Below are 14,972 nucleotides of genomic sequence, written 5' to 3'. Positions count from 1 at the left end.
ATATATCTCATTGTGGAAAATATACCAGTAACATGTGCATATCCTGCACATTTACTATCTACAGCTTCAAGGTCAATTCTCGGTAACTGTCTCACCTGCCTGCTTTTCCATGTGGTTGCAGATAGTTATAAACAGAACAAGATTGTCTTACGCTTATTGAAAACATGACGTGTTATTAAAAATCTATACAACATATTATAGAGATACGATAGTTTCAATATTAATTGATATATTTTTCCTCTGTTCTGAATTTTCATAGTTTTGTTTCTTCATGTTCTGTTTATTCATTTATTTTTGTCCGGTTATCGTTGTAGATAAACCCTAGTTCACTTGGTCCTTTTCATAATAATTGCAACCAGCTCTAATTATAAAGGACAGCTCACTAGCTTTGTTAAGAAATCATCTATAAACTATACTTACAACGTAGCTGCCTAACACACTTGATCGTACGAAAATGATTTAAAATAATATTTGAGAAAAGAAAACGTACCTGTAATTTCCGAGACAGTGGTGAAGATGTGTGCCATATGGGTAGCTGCCCTTTCCATACAGTATCGGTGATATATCTGTCTCTTTCCTGCTTCCTCGTCCACTTTAAACTGAAAAGAGATGTCAATACTTGAATAAAATTAATAACTTAATTCATAAAGGCCAAATGCAGAGATGTCGACGTTATGTAAAACTAACTAAATATGAACACTAATAATAAATACAGTAAAACCTCGTTAATACGAATTCCATGGGACCGAAAATCGAAAATTCGAATTACGAATTATGGGGCAAAAATATTAAAATTTTGAAAAAAAAAAAATTTGATTTTCATTAATTTTGTTTCCGATCATAGATGTGCCTACCGAATTGGGTCATAAAATGTCAGGATTATTTTAATTACCTTAAAATAAGTAATTTTTGATTTTTTAAGAAAAGTCTGTCACAATTTTCAATGACTGGCTCATGAAATAGTGTACTTTATTACGATTTATTGAATATTTTTGTATGCCAGGGACTCTGAAATCATTTCGAATTACGAAATTCGAATTAAAGGTATGGTTTTATATGAAAATAATGTTCAAGGGACTTTTTTTCAGGAAAATTTCGAATTACGGCGAATTTCGAATTATCAGTGTTCTTACTAATGAGGTTTTATTGTAGCATGGCAACATAATTTTTGGCGATCGAAAATGCTGCCATTTTTAATAAATATGAAAGCCGTATAATATAAATTGTGTAATAATTAATTAATAGTTAATTTAAAGTTTAAATATTTCAATGGTCGCTTTATCGGTGGCTTATTTTAATAAATGTAGTTGATATAGTGTCCCTAGCATTCGGACAAAACTACTTTGGTCGAGTCATGCATGCAAAAAATATCAAACTGGTTTCAATATTGTAATAGTTACATTTTTAAATACTGCTAGTCTTTCATGTTTGCTTAGTTAATCGGCGCTGAATATAATTTTGCTTTTTTGAAATGAGTAAACAATGTTCAAAACTAAATTTACTTGATTTTTGCTTATAATACATATGTATTTAATTGACACCTGTCCAGTATAAGCTCACTTATTTATATAAATATGAGTAAACATAGGGCCAAAACTTACTTTATGCATATTGTTATAAAAATCAGTGTTGCCAGCACACAGATACCGTCCAAGTAATGTGGCATGCGTTGTGAATACTGTGGCAACATCTACATGGCGGGTTCTGGAATAATAAAATCATATAGGTATAATATTGGTAAGTATACCCATACTTGTTTGTACAAAAGGTTTGTACTATAACTACAGAAAATCTTATGAACCTTATATATTATATCATAATACATGATGGCAATTCCAATTATGATCATTCATTTAAATGTTCAAAAAAACCATTACTGGTATATTTGGTTGCCTATCTATAAACAGTAATTTATTGCCTCAGTCAATCCTTTCTACGACAGTTGGTACATTTGTGTTATGTTGTGAAAGTTTTAGTTCCGGTACAAGTCGAACATAATCTATTCGAAATCATCAATGTATTGTAATAATTAATAACAATACCATCCATTCTAATCACGAAATTGACTTCCAAACACCTCACGAAATACTAAACAACAAAACAACACGAGCACTACACAAAACATTTAATTCTGACTATAAAGAAACAATCGAGCAAATTTTTCAATATCACCATAAATGCGAATATTTAAATGACACTTAACTCTCTCGACGACCTTATACGAAAAAAAAAGGGCAGTTATTTAAAAAAATGAAAAAATACCATCCATTCATAACAAATACTAATTTCACAATTTATATTGACAATATCTATAGGTACATTAACAGATGTAGGCATCTACAATGTGAAATTACTTGCAGCTAATTCGATCTAGTGTTCTTCTTTTTAGCTTCAGTTTCATATGTTCAAGGAGGGAAGGCTTTCTTCAATGTTTTTATAAATTTATAAAAATTTTAACCTAGCAGTTAAAAAATAATTTGAAACTGAAATAGTAAACTAACCTTAAGGCTATGAGTCCCACACCGGCTTGCCATTCGTGAAAATGGGCCACGACTCTAGGAGGAGTATCACTCCAAGATTCTGCCGCTTGTCTGAACTGAAAAGATCAAATTTAGACAAATTATATTCATATAGACTACATTGCCTACTAACAATATAAAAACGTAAACGGCATTCAGCTTAATTTGCCTAACATTTTTGGATCACCTCACCTAAAAGGAATTCAAAATCACCAATAATATTTTTACCAACCTCTTGTATAAACTGGGCCACCATGTATCCCATGATGACCGCATCATTGGCCTCAATGTCCAAGTGGGGAATGCCCAAGTTGCAGGCGTCCCACAAATGCTGCTTGTATTCGTCTAGCCGCCATGCCCCCGACCCCACGTCGAATAATATTATTTGCGGGTTTCCATCGACCAGCCATGTTCCCGTGTGAACCTGTAACCATTAAAGACATGTTACACTCAAAGAATTCGACAATAACAAGAGGGAGTCTTTATTATTTAAATACTTGATGGCATTTCGTTTTCAGTATGGTTGACAATAGCCAAAGACAATATTTTGTAAGTCGCAGATTGGGATTGATTTTTTAAAAATTATCACTACAATCCGGTGAGAATCTTGGTTGCCTCCCGAGAAGTTTTATTCCCGGTATGTGCGTCTGTGATTGTTTCACTACTACACTACTATCATTTGGTCTCAAAACATGTAGTGCTAAAAGGAAGAAAAAACAAAAAGATTTATTTTTTCTTCTTGTTTTCATGAAAATGGTTGTTAGTCATTATCTCAACCCACGTCGATGTTCTAGATCCAAACACACAATGAAAAAGAACATGTGAATTTCCAGACGCAGCATATTTACATTGCTATTCTATTGTTAAATATTATATCAATTTTGAGACCTTGTAACCCTGTGCTCTCATTGCGTTAACAGCGATACTCAAAGGATTGTGGTCAGGGAAGTCTGCTTCTTCCACTTCTGTTCTGGCACTGTACTCCTTATAAGGACCTAAAGGCAAAAAATTAACAATTTTTTTACAAATTCAACACTGAATAGATGACATCCTTAAAACTATTCATCAGTCAGAAACTCCCAACAAACAACTGCATTGATTTTTATGAAGTTTTCTGGTTGTTAATTTGATGACTGCTATGCGAGTAGACAAGTAGAAGGCCAGATGCATAGATGCCATCGCTAAGTTAACCTAAGATAGATAGAAATGCATGACTTAGTTACACGATTTCTCGATACTGTAATCATTTAATATGCTAGTACCGCACTGTAAGCACCTGTCAAACTATTACAACAGTGTAATTTGTTTTCTTTCAAGACCCGATGAAATTCAACGATTCCTCCGATTTTTTAAATTCAGAATTTGTGTTTATACGTTTTCTCCCTATTTCGTTTTCTGAGTCATTACAGATAATGTCAGACAAATACAAATATTTATATACATCAAATTAGAATTCAGGACATTTAAATTTAAAAAGAACTCGTTCTAATCAAACGAGTTAAATAAAAATACATAATAACATTATTTTCAGAATAGAAAAAAAAACATAATGTTATACAATAAAATAATATTTCAAAAACAAAATACACAAAATGAAAGGGTCACTTCATCTGCTGTATTGTGTGCATTTATTCAATTAAACCACTGATATTACAACCATTAGATTATTTAAATTGAATTTATATTCGCACAATTTATATCCCTACGTCCAAATCCGCTTCAAGGATTCATCATATAAGACAATCTAAGCCATTCAAGATTCCAAATATATTATCGACAATGTCTGGTAATATATTATCGACAATGGCGACGTCAAATTGACGCCGCTTGGGGCCAATTTTGTTAATAATCGGTACTTGATACAACTTCGCGTTGTAGCAAATGAATAAACTAAATGGGTACTCTTTTTCTGTTAACGATATACTCATTTATTTTGACATCTGTCATTTCGCACCGTGAGTGTAAAACCAAGACATCTGCAAATTTTTCAATTTCGAGATTAAATGCAAAACAACTGCAAAAGTCGTGAACTTGATAATGTAAAAGTGAAGTAACTGAAAGACCATGCAATATAATGTAGATATAAACCAAATATTATGGTTTTTTTTTAGAAACTCTATTTCTTCTGACAAAACGAAGACTTCAAACCCTAAAATATCCAAAATATGTCTTATGCAGATGCCTTGGTTTTACACTCACGGTGCGATTTGTGTTTCTCAATTCTGCCATCAAATCTCGCAGTGCTGGCACTTATGCAACCAATTTTTGGTGCCTAAAACGCCCTTTAGATGAAAAAGACGATTTAGTTGTACAACATTTAGGATATTATTGTCTATGATCATCCCGGCCATAGAAAAATATCACTACACACTTTCTGATACTGACCAAATTGTGTAACAACGACCAACGAAATTCAAAGAAATATCCAGAGGGGTTTTAACGCTAAGTGTTCTGGTGCTTGCTCTCAAAGAAGAATGATAAGCCTAAAATTTGAATGATCCATTTCCAAGAGCAATGTTGAACTCCATCACCATCTCCCTTCATAATATTATATCATCTTCGACCACAGTGATATCATGATCTTGGACGTACATGTGAGAGTTTTGTGGATTTTATTGTATAAATAATATAACTTTACCTAGCAGCACATACTGTTCTCCCATCTCCTCCGTTGACATAAACGCCTTCGATCTTATCACAGTGTAGATGCCTCCAACTGTAAACAAAATTATTGTTACATTATTACCGTATATAGTAAAGACTATTATAACAAGATAGAACGACCTTACAAACTTTTAGTATAAAGTATAGCAATTGATTGCAATTCTGGAATGTTTTTACTGTGGTTGTATGTACAATAATTGACATAGTTTGTCCTTTCCCAGCGGGTCTATTCTATACAGTTATTCCGTGATAGACGAGGTTTTCTTCCAATGTCTTTAATTTTTGCATCATTATATAAATTGAACATACAAAAATTTGACACCACAAGTTGTCAAATACAAATTACAAAAGTAAAAATCACAAAGTGTGAAATTTACAAAGTGGAACAAGTTGCCTATGAAACTAGTTATATAGAGAGAACCGTCTCACTTATATAATGTAGTGCGTATTATGTTACGTGACACTTGATATCCTGTGTTTGTTATATTTTCTTTGAAGTCTCCGTAGATGACGCAGTGTCTGAGATGTTACAATGTTCTATGTATGGATTTAGTTTCAAATATTATATCAAAGGGATGTCTATGGCAGTATAAGATGGAGATTTTTGTATAGCCGTGAGCTTTTTCATGACAATGAATTCGTGTCATCATTTTTATTGCCCTTATTCCAATGGTATTAAATCGTTATTATCCAGCATTGTTGCATCTCTTAAGAAGAATAGGTAAAAGTAAATTAACATTTCCGTTCCAAGGTGGAGGTTATCTTAACACACTATTACGTGTAGTAGTTATGCATTCGTACAATACAATCACTTTGTTCCAATACCAATAATGTTTAATATTTCGGATTGGATTATCTCCTTTACAATTTTGAACAATGTGAGTTTATGGATTTTTCTTTTTGTCCATTCTTAGATGCTACCGCACCCACGGTTACAGAGTGGGTATCACGTCGGCTTATGATGTTGTGAGTTCTGAGTTTAAATACTGTGTCTGGCAAATGCACTTGTTGTTTTTCAATGTGTGTTTGGAGTCGGAGTACGGACCTAATAGGTTGAGCAAGTGGCTGACATCTATTTCTCATAAAAATGGAAATCTGTTAATACAACCTCAACCCTGTGGATGCCCATTTGATTTTACAAAATTGACAATAATTGACATTAATTGTTCGTAAGGGTATATTTACCGTGAACGAGATCTAAGTACATGATTAAATAAAAACAACATGTTAATTTCATTTAGCTACAAGATTTGAACTCAAAGATTTTAAAGTAGGCATCCTATCCTCTATTGTGGGCAGTAATGAATAATTAAGAATTAATAATTTTTTTTATGATTAATTTTGAAATCAGTTTACTTTCATACCTTTGTTGGCGGCCTCCCAGGCAACCTCAAACGTCCATCGGTTCTCCTGGTTGGCTGCATGGCCGCGGTCTAAGTAAGCTCTCAGCTCATGGCTGGAATCTACTCTGTAGAAGCGACGACTAGCTCGCTCCCGTGACATTTTTATCTGAAAACAATTTCAAAATTTGTGAAAGTATTAAATTCAGCACTATAACATGTAAACAGTTATTATCGCGAATGTTTAATTTACACACTATTGGTGCCAGTAAATCCATGCACGTGTACAGGCGCTATAATGTTGTAATACCTTAACTATATTATATTATCCAAAAGAGCCCCTAAAGTGCACAAATATAATATAACAAAACTATAAAATTTATTGATTGAGTAGTTAAGGTGCGTTAGGAGTGCGTTATATTCTTTACACATATTATCTAAATCTCAATGAATGTTTAGTATTAAAACAGAAGTTTGTTTTGTATAAGATGGAATCAAAATATTTATAATTTTCATGGAGAAAAACAAGTTATATTTATATTATTCATAATCTACAATTTCATAGTTCATGATTTCAATGCTGAATATTATGAAAATATTTGCTTGCTTCCCGAAGAGAATATTGTTATAAAATGAAAATAGAGTATCTACGTAATTAGAATCTTATCTTGGTTTAGCTATTACTAATTTATCAGCGGATCTATTCTATACACAAGGCTGCTATCGGTGGCTATCGACAGTAGTTTATCATATGTATGTATTGAGGCGGTTAATTGTCACAATAAGTTAACCGTCTGAACTGTCAGAGTGCTTTAACAGCACCTGTCTTGGCTGTGTAAATTTTTAAAGCGAGATTGGCAGTTTTGACAGTTTAGACTTATTGTAAAAATTATATTACCTCAATACATAAATATGATAAACTACCCTCGATAGCCGCCGATAGCTGCCTACAGCAGCCTCGTGTATAGAATAGATGCGCAGTAGGAGACAATTTATTAAAACTTGCCAAAATAAGTTTTACTATTGGATACCAAGTAAAATATTATACAAATCAAAAATAATATAATATTTATAACACACTTTCGATGACATCGAATATAAAAAACCATGATTGTTTTAATGTTAACAAATTTTGTGTTTTTTGATGTGATATTCCACCAGGTGCTGAGTGTCGCACACATACATTTGACTCGATGCCATTATAACTTAAGAACGCAAACAAAACTGCATTCCCCACAGACAAGATTTAATTCACAGAGTCGAAACATAAAAATATTATCAACTACCTGATAAACGTCATAGTACATCAGATGAAGAATCAGTAATTTTGTATTGGTGCAAATATGTCTAAATATTGGATACATTCAGCGATTTATAAATTTACCAATAAATGTTTCAATTGTTGGAAGTATATATCTCAAACTGAGATGTTATTTATGATCACTGGCCATTGTAATTTTCATGCTCTTCGCTATACAAGAGGCTGGCGCTGCATCCGCTTGAGTTGGTGGTGACTTTATACATTTCAGTGACATGCATGCATGCCTTCCTAATTTGATACAAGAGCCAACAGCCGTCTTTCCAATGAACAACATTGTGTCAACACTGTGTACTGCCATACATTATGTTACATGTGTTTTCTAATTCAACTAAATCACATACATAAAGTCGACGAGTTGCAGTTGTCCCTAGTTTGTATATATGACCCACCTTAAAATAAGCAATCAATATAAATGAATGAATATATTGTATCAGTTTATTGATCGGTCACCATGGTAATTATATCAATATTACATCATACAATATCATCAACGTGTTTGACTCTTGCAGATACTACAATAAGTGTCACTTATTCTGTCTGGCCTGCCTGTCATAATTATTTTGAAAAATATGTACTATCACCCCTGTATCAGTTATAGTCACCAATACAATCAATCAACTGACACGCAGTTTGTCGGTGAGTCCATCAGTGAGGTAGTTCAATGAAATTGAAGCTGAATTCATAAAATAATTCATATTTTAGCCATCCCTAGTTAGATAACAATATGAATAAATTTTGATAAGAAATGAACTCGCACACTATCAAGTTCATGGACGTAATCCGTAATTTAAAATTATACAGATTGTGTTTACTAAATTTGCTATTCATTGCAAAAATCGAGCAATGAGATAACATCATCAGACGTATCTACAACTATTTATTGTTTACTGATAATGGGGCGCCTATTACATAGCGATATTACTTTTCTACACATACAAACAATATTTATGGTCAATGTAAATGTCAATACTTCGGTCTTAGAAGCGTAAGCTTATCTATTTAGATAAGTCAGCTTAATCACTATTCAGCGGATTTTCAGACAAATAGTGACTTTTATTTTTATTCCGACAGCTAATCAGCATCACCCCGGATAAGAGAACCTCTCCTCAATGATGCACTTAGGGGCCGTCCATATATGACGTCACGCTCTAGGGGGGGAGGGGGTCTGATATAGTGTGATGATTAGTGACAAAGGTTAGTTACAAATTAGTGAAAAATGTATTGTCACAATATGTATATCGTCGATCGGGGATTTAAGAAGAAATATTAAAAAAAAAACATTATTTCTGTTTTTTAAAATGTGACATAATATAGACAGGGTGGTAAAAGGTTATGTGACGATGGGGGGGGTTAAAAATAGATAAATTCGTGTGACATCATATTTGGATGGCCTCTTATAATTATGTATAAGCAAAAAATAAAAATAAAAAAAATTCCGTTAAATGTAGATAATTATGTAAACAATAAATAAAAGAAGCATTGCAATATTTCATTATGATACTATAAGTACACAAAATTACAGTATTATCTAATTGACCTGTGTTTACGAAACTATTATGGATTGTCGATAGAAGGGCAAGTGGACACAAACATTTTGGAATTTTGTATAGGTACCTACCAAAAATTCGATTTGCAAACGTCAAATAGTGCATTTCTTTCAGTCGACATAATTGGACAATTTTAAAGGATATGGTCCGAATCTTGATTGATATTAAAGGGACAGTGCAGAGAGGATTTGGAGTGAAAAGAATTTAATTTGGCATTAAAAGCACCATTACCAGTGATAGATTGATATGTTCAGTGATCAATCGAAAATTAGGTGGCCATCGGAATTCGTAGATAAATAGTGAGTTGAGACTAATAACTCACTGGTTGAGGGATACAGGAGGCAAAACATTGAGACAAACTGACGACAGTCCAATAATTACTTTTTGTAAACAGAAATAGTAAATATAGTTTTGAACGAAGCAATATTTATTGACTAACAATTATCTACGCAAACACCAACAAAAAAGAATTCAATAATTTACAAGCATTTGCTATAATATTGTCGTTGGTAGTCAACAGATTTTGAAAAGTGACATATTGAATAATTAATGAATGGATACAATGATAATGTCGAAAATTTCTATAATGCCTACAAATTATGTTTGGAATACTTTAACTGCAGTGTGTCCGTTTATAGTTAAACCACTTATAAAGTACCTAACCATTAAATTATGTACCGTTTATAATTATTCTATTTATATTGTGTAAGTTTCACACTATTACTACTGTATTTCAATTAAATATTTTTTTTAAAATGGCAACCATTTTGATAACGGGAAACAACGTTGCTGTGTTATAGTCATAATTTTGGTAGCATATCTATGCATAGCTTTCATCGTCAGTTAGATTTACATAATGTTGGCATTCTATGCATAAGGACCTTCGTGACTAGATTATAATTATATATAGCTTGTAACAACCATGCCAAAACTGAGAGATTTATGTATTACATTAATTGGGAAATACTAGACGACCATTGTTTTGAGTCGCTGGTGAAATCCTTTCAATGCATCGCACTTTCATTTAGCATTACAGGATTACGCATCGATAGATAGTGGTTAACCCCTAGACAAATAATATCTTACAGGCACCAAATAGCTGCAGAGCAGAGAATTGATTTTGTTCGGTGGCAATATATAACAGTGATAAGATACGGACAGAAAGAAATTGAAAGTAGTATAGGAGCCTTTCATCCAGTAGTGGATCGACTCCGGCTGATGATGATTATAAATGATGGCAATAAACTGGACCAGTAGATAAAAAATATGTAAGACTGTTCAAGGGGCAGATAACCATAATGGTATCCAAAGGTTAGTAGGAGATTAATTGAGAATTAATGAAGAAGATAAATTCTATGGTGGATACTGTTAACCGGATATGTATGTCACAAGCGTGTTTACGCGTTCTACAAATCTGTGCATGCAAGGCCAGCCATCGAAAATGAGCGTGTATCACACTGTACTTTACACTCACTACACTAGCGCCGGTCGGTTGTTTTAAATAAATTAATATATTGTACACAATACTGCCATCTCTTGTAATCATGGTGACATTCTTAACCGATATACAAGTCTTTGTGATTTACTTTTAATATTTTTCTAAATAATGATGTTTCTAAGGTTTTATTTTGTTCATAGAAATTCGTGGCCCGCCAGGTACCATCATTTTAATACCTCCCGTCATTTTTAAATCCAATAAACAAGAACTTTAGACAGAGATACTTTTTTAAAATGAACGATTACAGCGTACAGTTTACAATATTAAAATATTTTAATTTAACTACGGAAATGTCAACGTTAGTCCGACGTCTCCGGTGAGAGGTCGGATCCTACTGTCCTGGTATGCATCTCATTATCCAATGCCTCCGGGTTAGGTAGCATGGCCTGATAGCATGTAGCAATGCCCTTGCGTTCTCAGAATCTTCTGTCAACTGACATTCGTATGAGTTGTACAATCCTTTATACCCCGTTTACGCGTTCAATACTACTGTCGATCAAGATCTTCTTGTCAACATGTTAAATCTGTGAACTAATAAAAGCCCCTCCTGTTTTTAACCGCACTTCGACTGCAACGACTTCCGGTTATCGACGAGTTGTCCATATGTTAAAACTGTGAACTAACAAGCCCCTCCTATTTAGTTAATCGCACTTTGACTACAGTGACTTCCGGTTATCGCCTAGATCTTTTTCTCGGCCAGTTCTGACAGTACGTATTATCGTGGCCATAACAAGAAAATGCACATGTAAACACGTATTACCGTGCAAGTTGCAAGATTTCATGCATGGATCAAAAAGTTCAGAAGCTTATGAATTTTCACGCTATAATTGGTACTTGCATGGCGGTGTGCATGATCAGCAGAACGATAGTGGTGAAAATGGCGAAAGAAATGCAAACCACACCGCACAGAACATTTTGACGTTTACCAATTATCTACGAACCTGTCCAAACCTTCAAATAGCACCAGACAATGACAACACCGCGTCTCGCTTACGCCTGAAGAATGACATATGAGACAGTCAGCACTTTTATGTGTAAACAGTTATTATCGTGATAGTTTAAAATATGCACGTGTACAGGTGGGCGCTATAAAGCTAATAGGTGTATACAGAAACATGGAATATAAAAAAAATATTAATTAATTGTAGCCAACTCCTAATTATTGGGCAGAGGGCAGTTCCGGCTTATTTCACGAAGTGGGGTCAACTGAGTGCATGTATTAACATTGTGGTATCGCCATGTCAATTTTTCAATGTTAATAGCGCCTGTACACGTGCATGGAATTACTGTCGGCAATCATGCTTATTTTAAACTACCATGACAATAACTGTTTACACGTAAAAGTGCTGACTGTCTCTCCAATCTCATTCTTCAAGAGTAAGCGAGACGCGAGGTTGTCATTTTATACTACTATCTGACAGGTCGTATTGAAAATCGGTTAAGCTTAATCTTACAATCTTACTTGAGCGTAATAAATCATCACAATTCGGAAGCTTCCAAACTTGTTTAATTTATGCACGCTATCTTGCCAACTGCAGGATAATATATGTTTCCCCATACATTTTCTTACTGTGCACAGTACATCCATGCACGTGTAAACGGGGTATAATATTGGTTTGTATAAATGAATACGCTTATTAATCCCGATTTCATTCGATAATGCTATTGACTGTGGTAATGAACTTTACACATTTGTCAATGCAACTTGGCAGCGGTGCAAAAATTAATTTGCTATTTATAGCCAACATAATCGTTCTTCATTCAATAAAATTATTCTTTCAATTCTACTTAGTGAGGATACTTGAACAGTACTTTAGTATTAAAAGGTATATAAATCAAAAAATCAAAATGTTGCTTACTTAAATATTATTGGTTGCTTGGTTTATTTTATGTGCATTATGATTTTTAAAATATGATAACTTTGTATTAGTGTCAAAACATCAAGGAAGTAAAAAATAGTTGTTACGAATACTGCCTTTTTATTACATCAAAAATTGATTTATAATATGAAATATCCGTGTATGGTGTGAATTATTTATTATAATTACAGATATTTTATTGAAATTGACTATTTTTCTGTATGGTTAAATTGATAACTATGGTAATATGTATTAATATTCTCTACACTGGTAACATTGAATTGTAAATAAAAAAAGAAAATGGCAGACTATTAATTGTCGACACATGCTTTGGTTACTTAAACCTACTGTAATTTCTGATTTTACATGGTTGTTCGTCTAAATCAGGCCTGGGCAAACTATGGCCCGCCAAGTATTTCTGTGGGGACCGCAAGCTACAATCGTATTTCTGAAAAAGGTTTACATTTTTGTACATTTTAATGCCTTTTTAAAAATAAAATTTGAATATACAATATGAATTGCACCGTCGAAAAGAAATCTGCAAATTTTACAACACTCTTAAATCAGACAAATTCAAACTTAAAGATTCTGCTCGAAAAATGTTAGGTACCTACTATATTAATTTTATATCTATATTTTTGGATCATTCTACATATTAAGTATCTGAACAAACATTTTCAATTATGAATATCAATAAAAACTCTTTAAGATCAAGAATCACCAATGAACATTTACAAGCAGTTTTAAGAATCTCAACTACAAAATTAACACCTGAAATTAAAAAAATGTTGAAAAATGTAAAACAGCTTCATTTTTGTCATTAAATTGTTGGCTATTAGAGAATCAGGTACAAGTCGGTTATGGGGAAGCCAGCGGCAAACACATTTTGAAAATAGCTGATATACTGGATTATTTGTTAGGTTGGGTTAGGTTAGGTTTTCATTCTTGAATTCATGAATTTTGCCAAAACCGTCTATGACAATTAGCGCGGTTCCCTCCTGGCTTCCCCATAAGCGACTTGTACCGAGAATCATTTATTGAAATTCCTTTTTCATGATAAAAAATAGTATTATACTTGCGGCCCATCGTTCATTTTATATTCATAGTGTGGCCCTTCGTCCAAAAAATTTGCCCAGGCCTAGTCTAAATACTCTAAATAATGGTGGTGCATTGCATCAAATTAACCTTTTTTTAGGAGTTTGGATTATAACAAGAACGATTCATATGAATTGTCTGTATTCCAATACTGGCGATTTTACAATGTTGAATTATATGGGTAAACGTAGAATAAAATAATATTCTGTATATTGGTGGATTAAAACATGGTGACTTATTTTGACATTTTGTTTTAATGTACGTATTACGTACGTACGTACGACATAGGTATTAATAAATTGTTAGATTGTATTTCATTGTGTAAAAAATATGTTTTAAGCTTGTAAAACTAATGCAAGGCTTTTTTATCTCAGTAATAATAATTTCAAAATGTGTAAGCCATGACTTAAAAAAAGTGTGACTCCTGTTTCTTCGTTGCGAAATCACTTGTAGCTATTTTAATCATTAGTCTTGGTAACCTTTTTTAACTTCACTTTCAAATCTACTTTTTTTTATACTACAACAGGTCACGAGGATATTTATTACAATACAATATAGTGAAACACATCACAGAAAAACACAGACAAAATCAAATATAAATGTATTGTGACCTCACCGGGTACCAAACATGGACTTCCTGGTGCGAGAAGCCAGTGTCTTACGCATTGAACTATGAGGGCTGCCAAATATAAATGGAAGGTTTTTCTTCAATAACTTTAGTTTTAATATTGCGAGTTTTTCAATCTCATTGGAGTTTTTCCAAAAAAAAATTGTGATCTGAATAAAACTTGAATTTTTTAAAGATATAAAATATTTGGGATATCACCGTGCATTTACCAGTTGCTTGGTCTGGTGTTTTAAAAACCATTACGGGATTCATTCTCAAGGGTGAGAAACAGGAGCACCACTCGATATACAGAGATATAAAAAATACTGTCAAATAATCGTAAACAGAACTTGTAAATTTTAAACTGTTTCAAAGTCTTATTTTCAATTCTTTTTGTTTTTATTGATGTATCTGAGGACAAGTTAAGCCAAAACATTTAAATGATACGAATGCTGTTTTGAAAATAATATGAATATTGTATACACCATGTCCATGGGCGCTGCTCCAAATGTTAGGATCAAA

General features: G+C 33.1%; 1 protein-coding gene across 1 annotated transcript in view; it reads right to left on the bottom strand.

Moving 5' to 3' along the window:
• The window catches only part of Glys (glycogen [starch] synthase), a 38,268-nt gene that overhangs the window by 19,443 nt on the left and 3,853 nt on the right, over window positions 1-14,972 (bottom strand). The window contains exons 2-8 of the mRNA XM_085956461.1: window positions 6,548-6,692; window positions 5,158-5,235; window positions 3,408-3,514; window positions 2,752-2,943; window positions 2,502-2,596; window positions 1,602-1,704; window positions 491-599 (exon numbers count right to left, since the gene is read on the bottom strand). Coding sequence (XP_085812587.1) covers window positions 491-599; window positions 1,602-1,704; window positions 2,502-2,596; window positions 2,752-2,943; window positions 3,408-3,514; window positions 5,158-5,235; window positions 6,548-6,686 — 823 coding nt within the window. The 5' untranslated portion in view covers window positions 6,687-6,692. The remainder of the gene's footprint in view (window positions 1-490; window positions 600-1,601; window positions 1,705-2,501; window positions 2,597-2,751; window positions 2,944-3,407; window positions 3,515-5,157; window positions 5,236-6,547; window positions 6,693-14,972) is intronic.

The sequence above is a fragment of the Rhyacophila brunnea genome, unplaced genomic scaffold, assembly GCF_057557595.1.
Source record: "Rhyacophila brunnea isolate RB1 unplaced genomic scaffold, BYU_Rbru_1.0 scaffold_6, whole genome shotgun sequence".
NCBI lineage: Eukaryota > Metazoa > Arthropoda > Insecta > Trichoptera > Rhyacophilidae > Rhyacophila > Rhyacophila brunnea.
The sequence above is the reverse complement of the archived record's forward strand: the minus strand, read 5'-3'. Positions and strand labels throughout refer to the sequence as shown.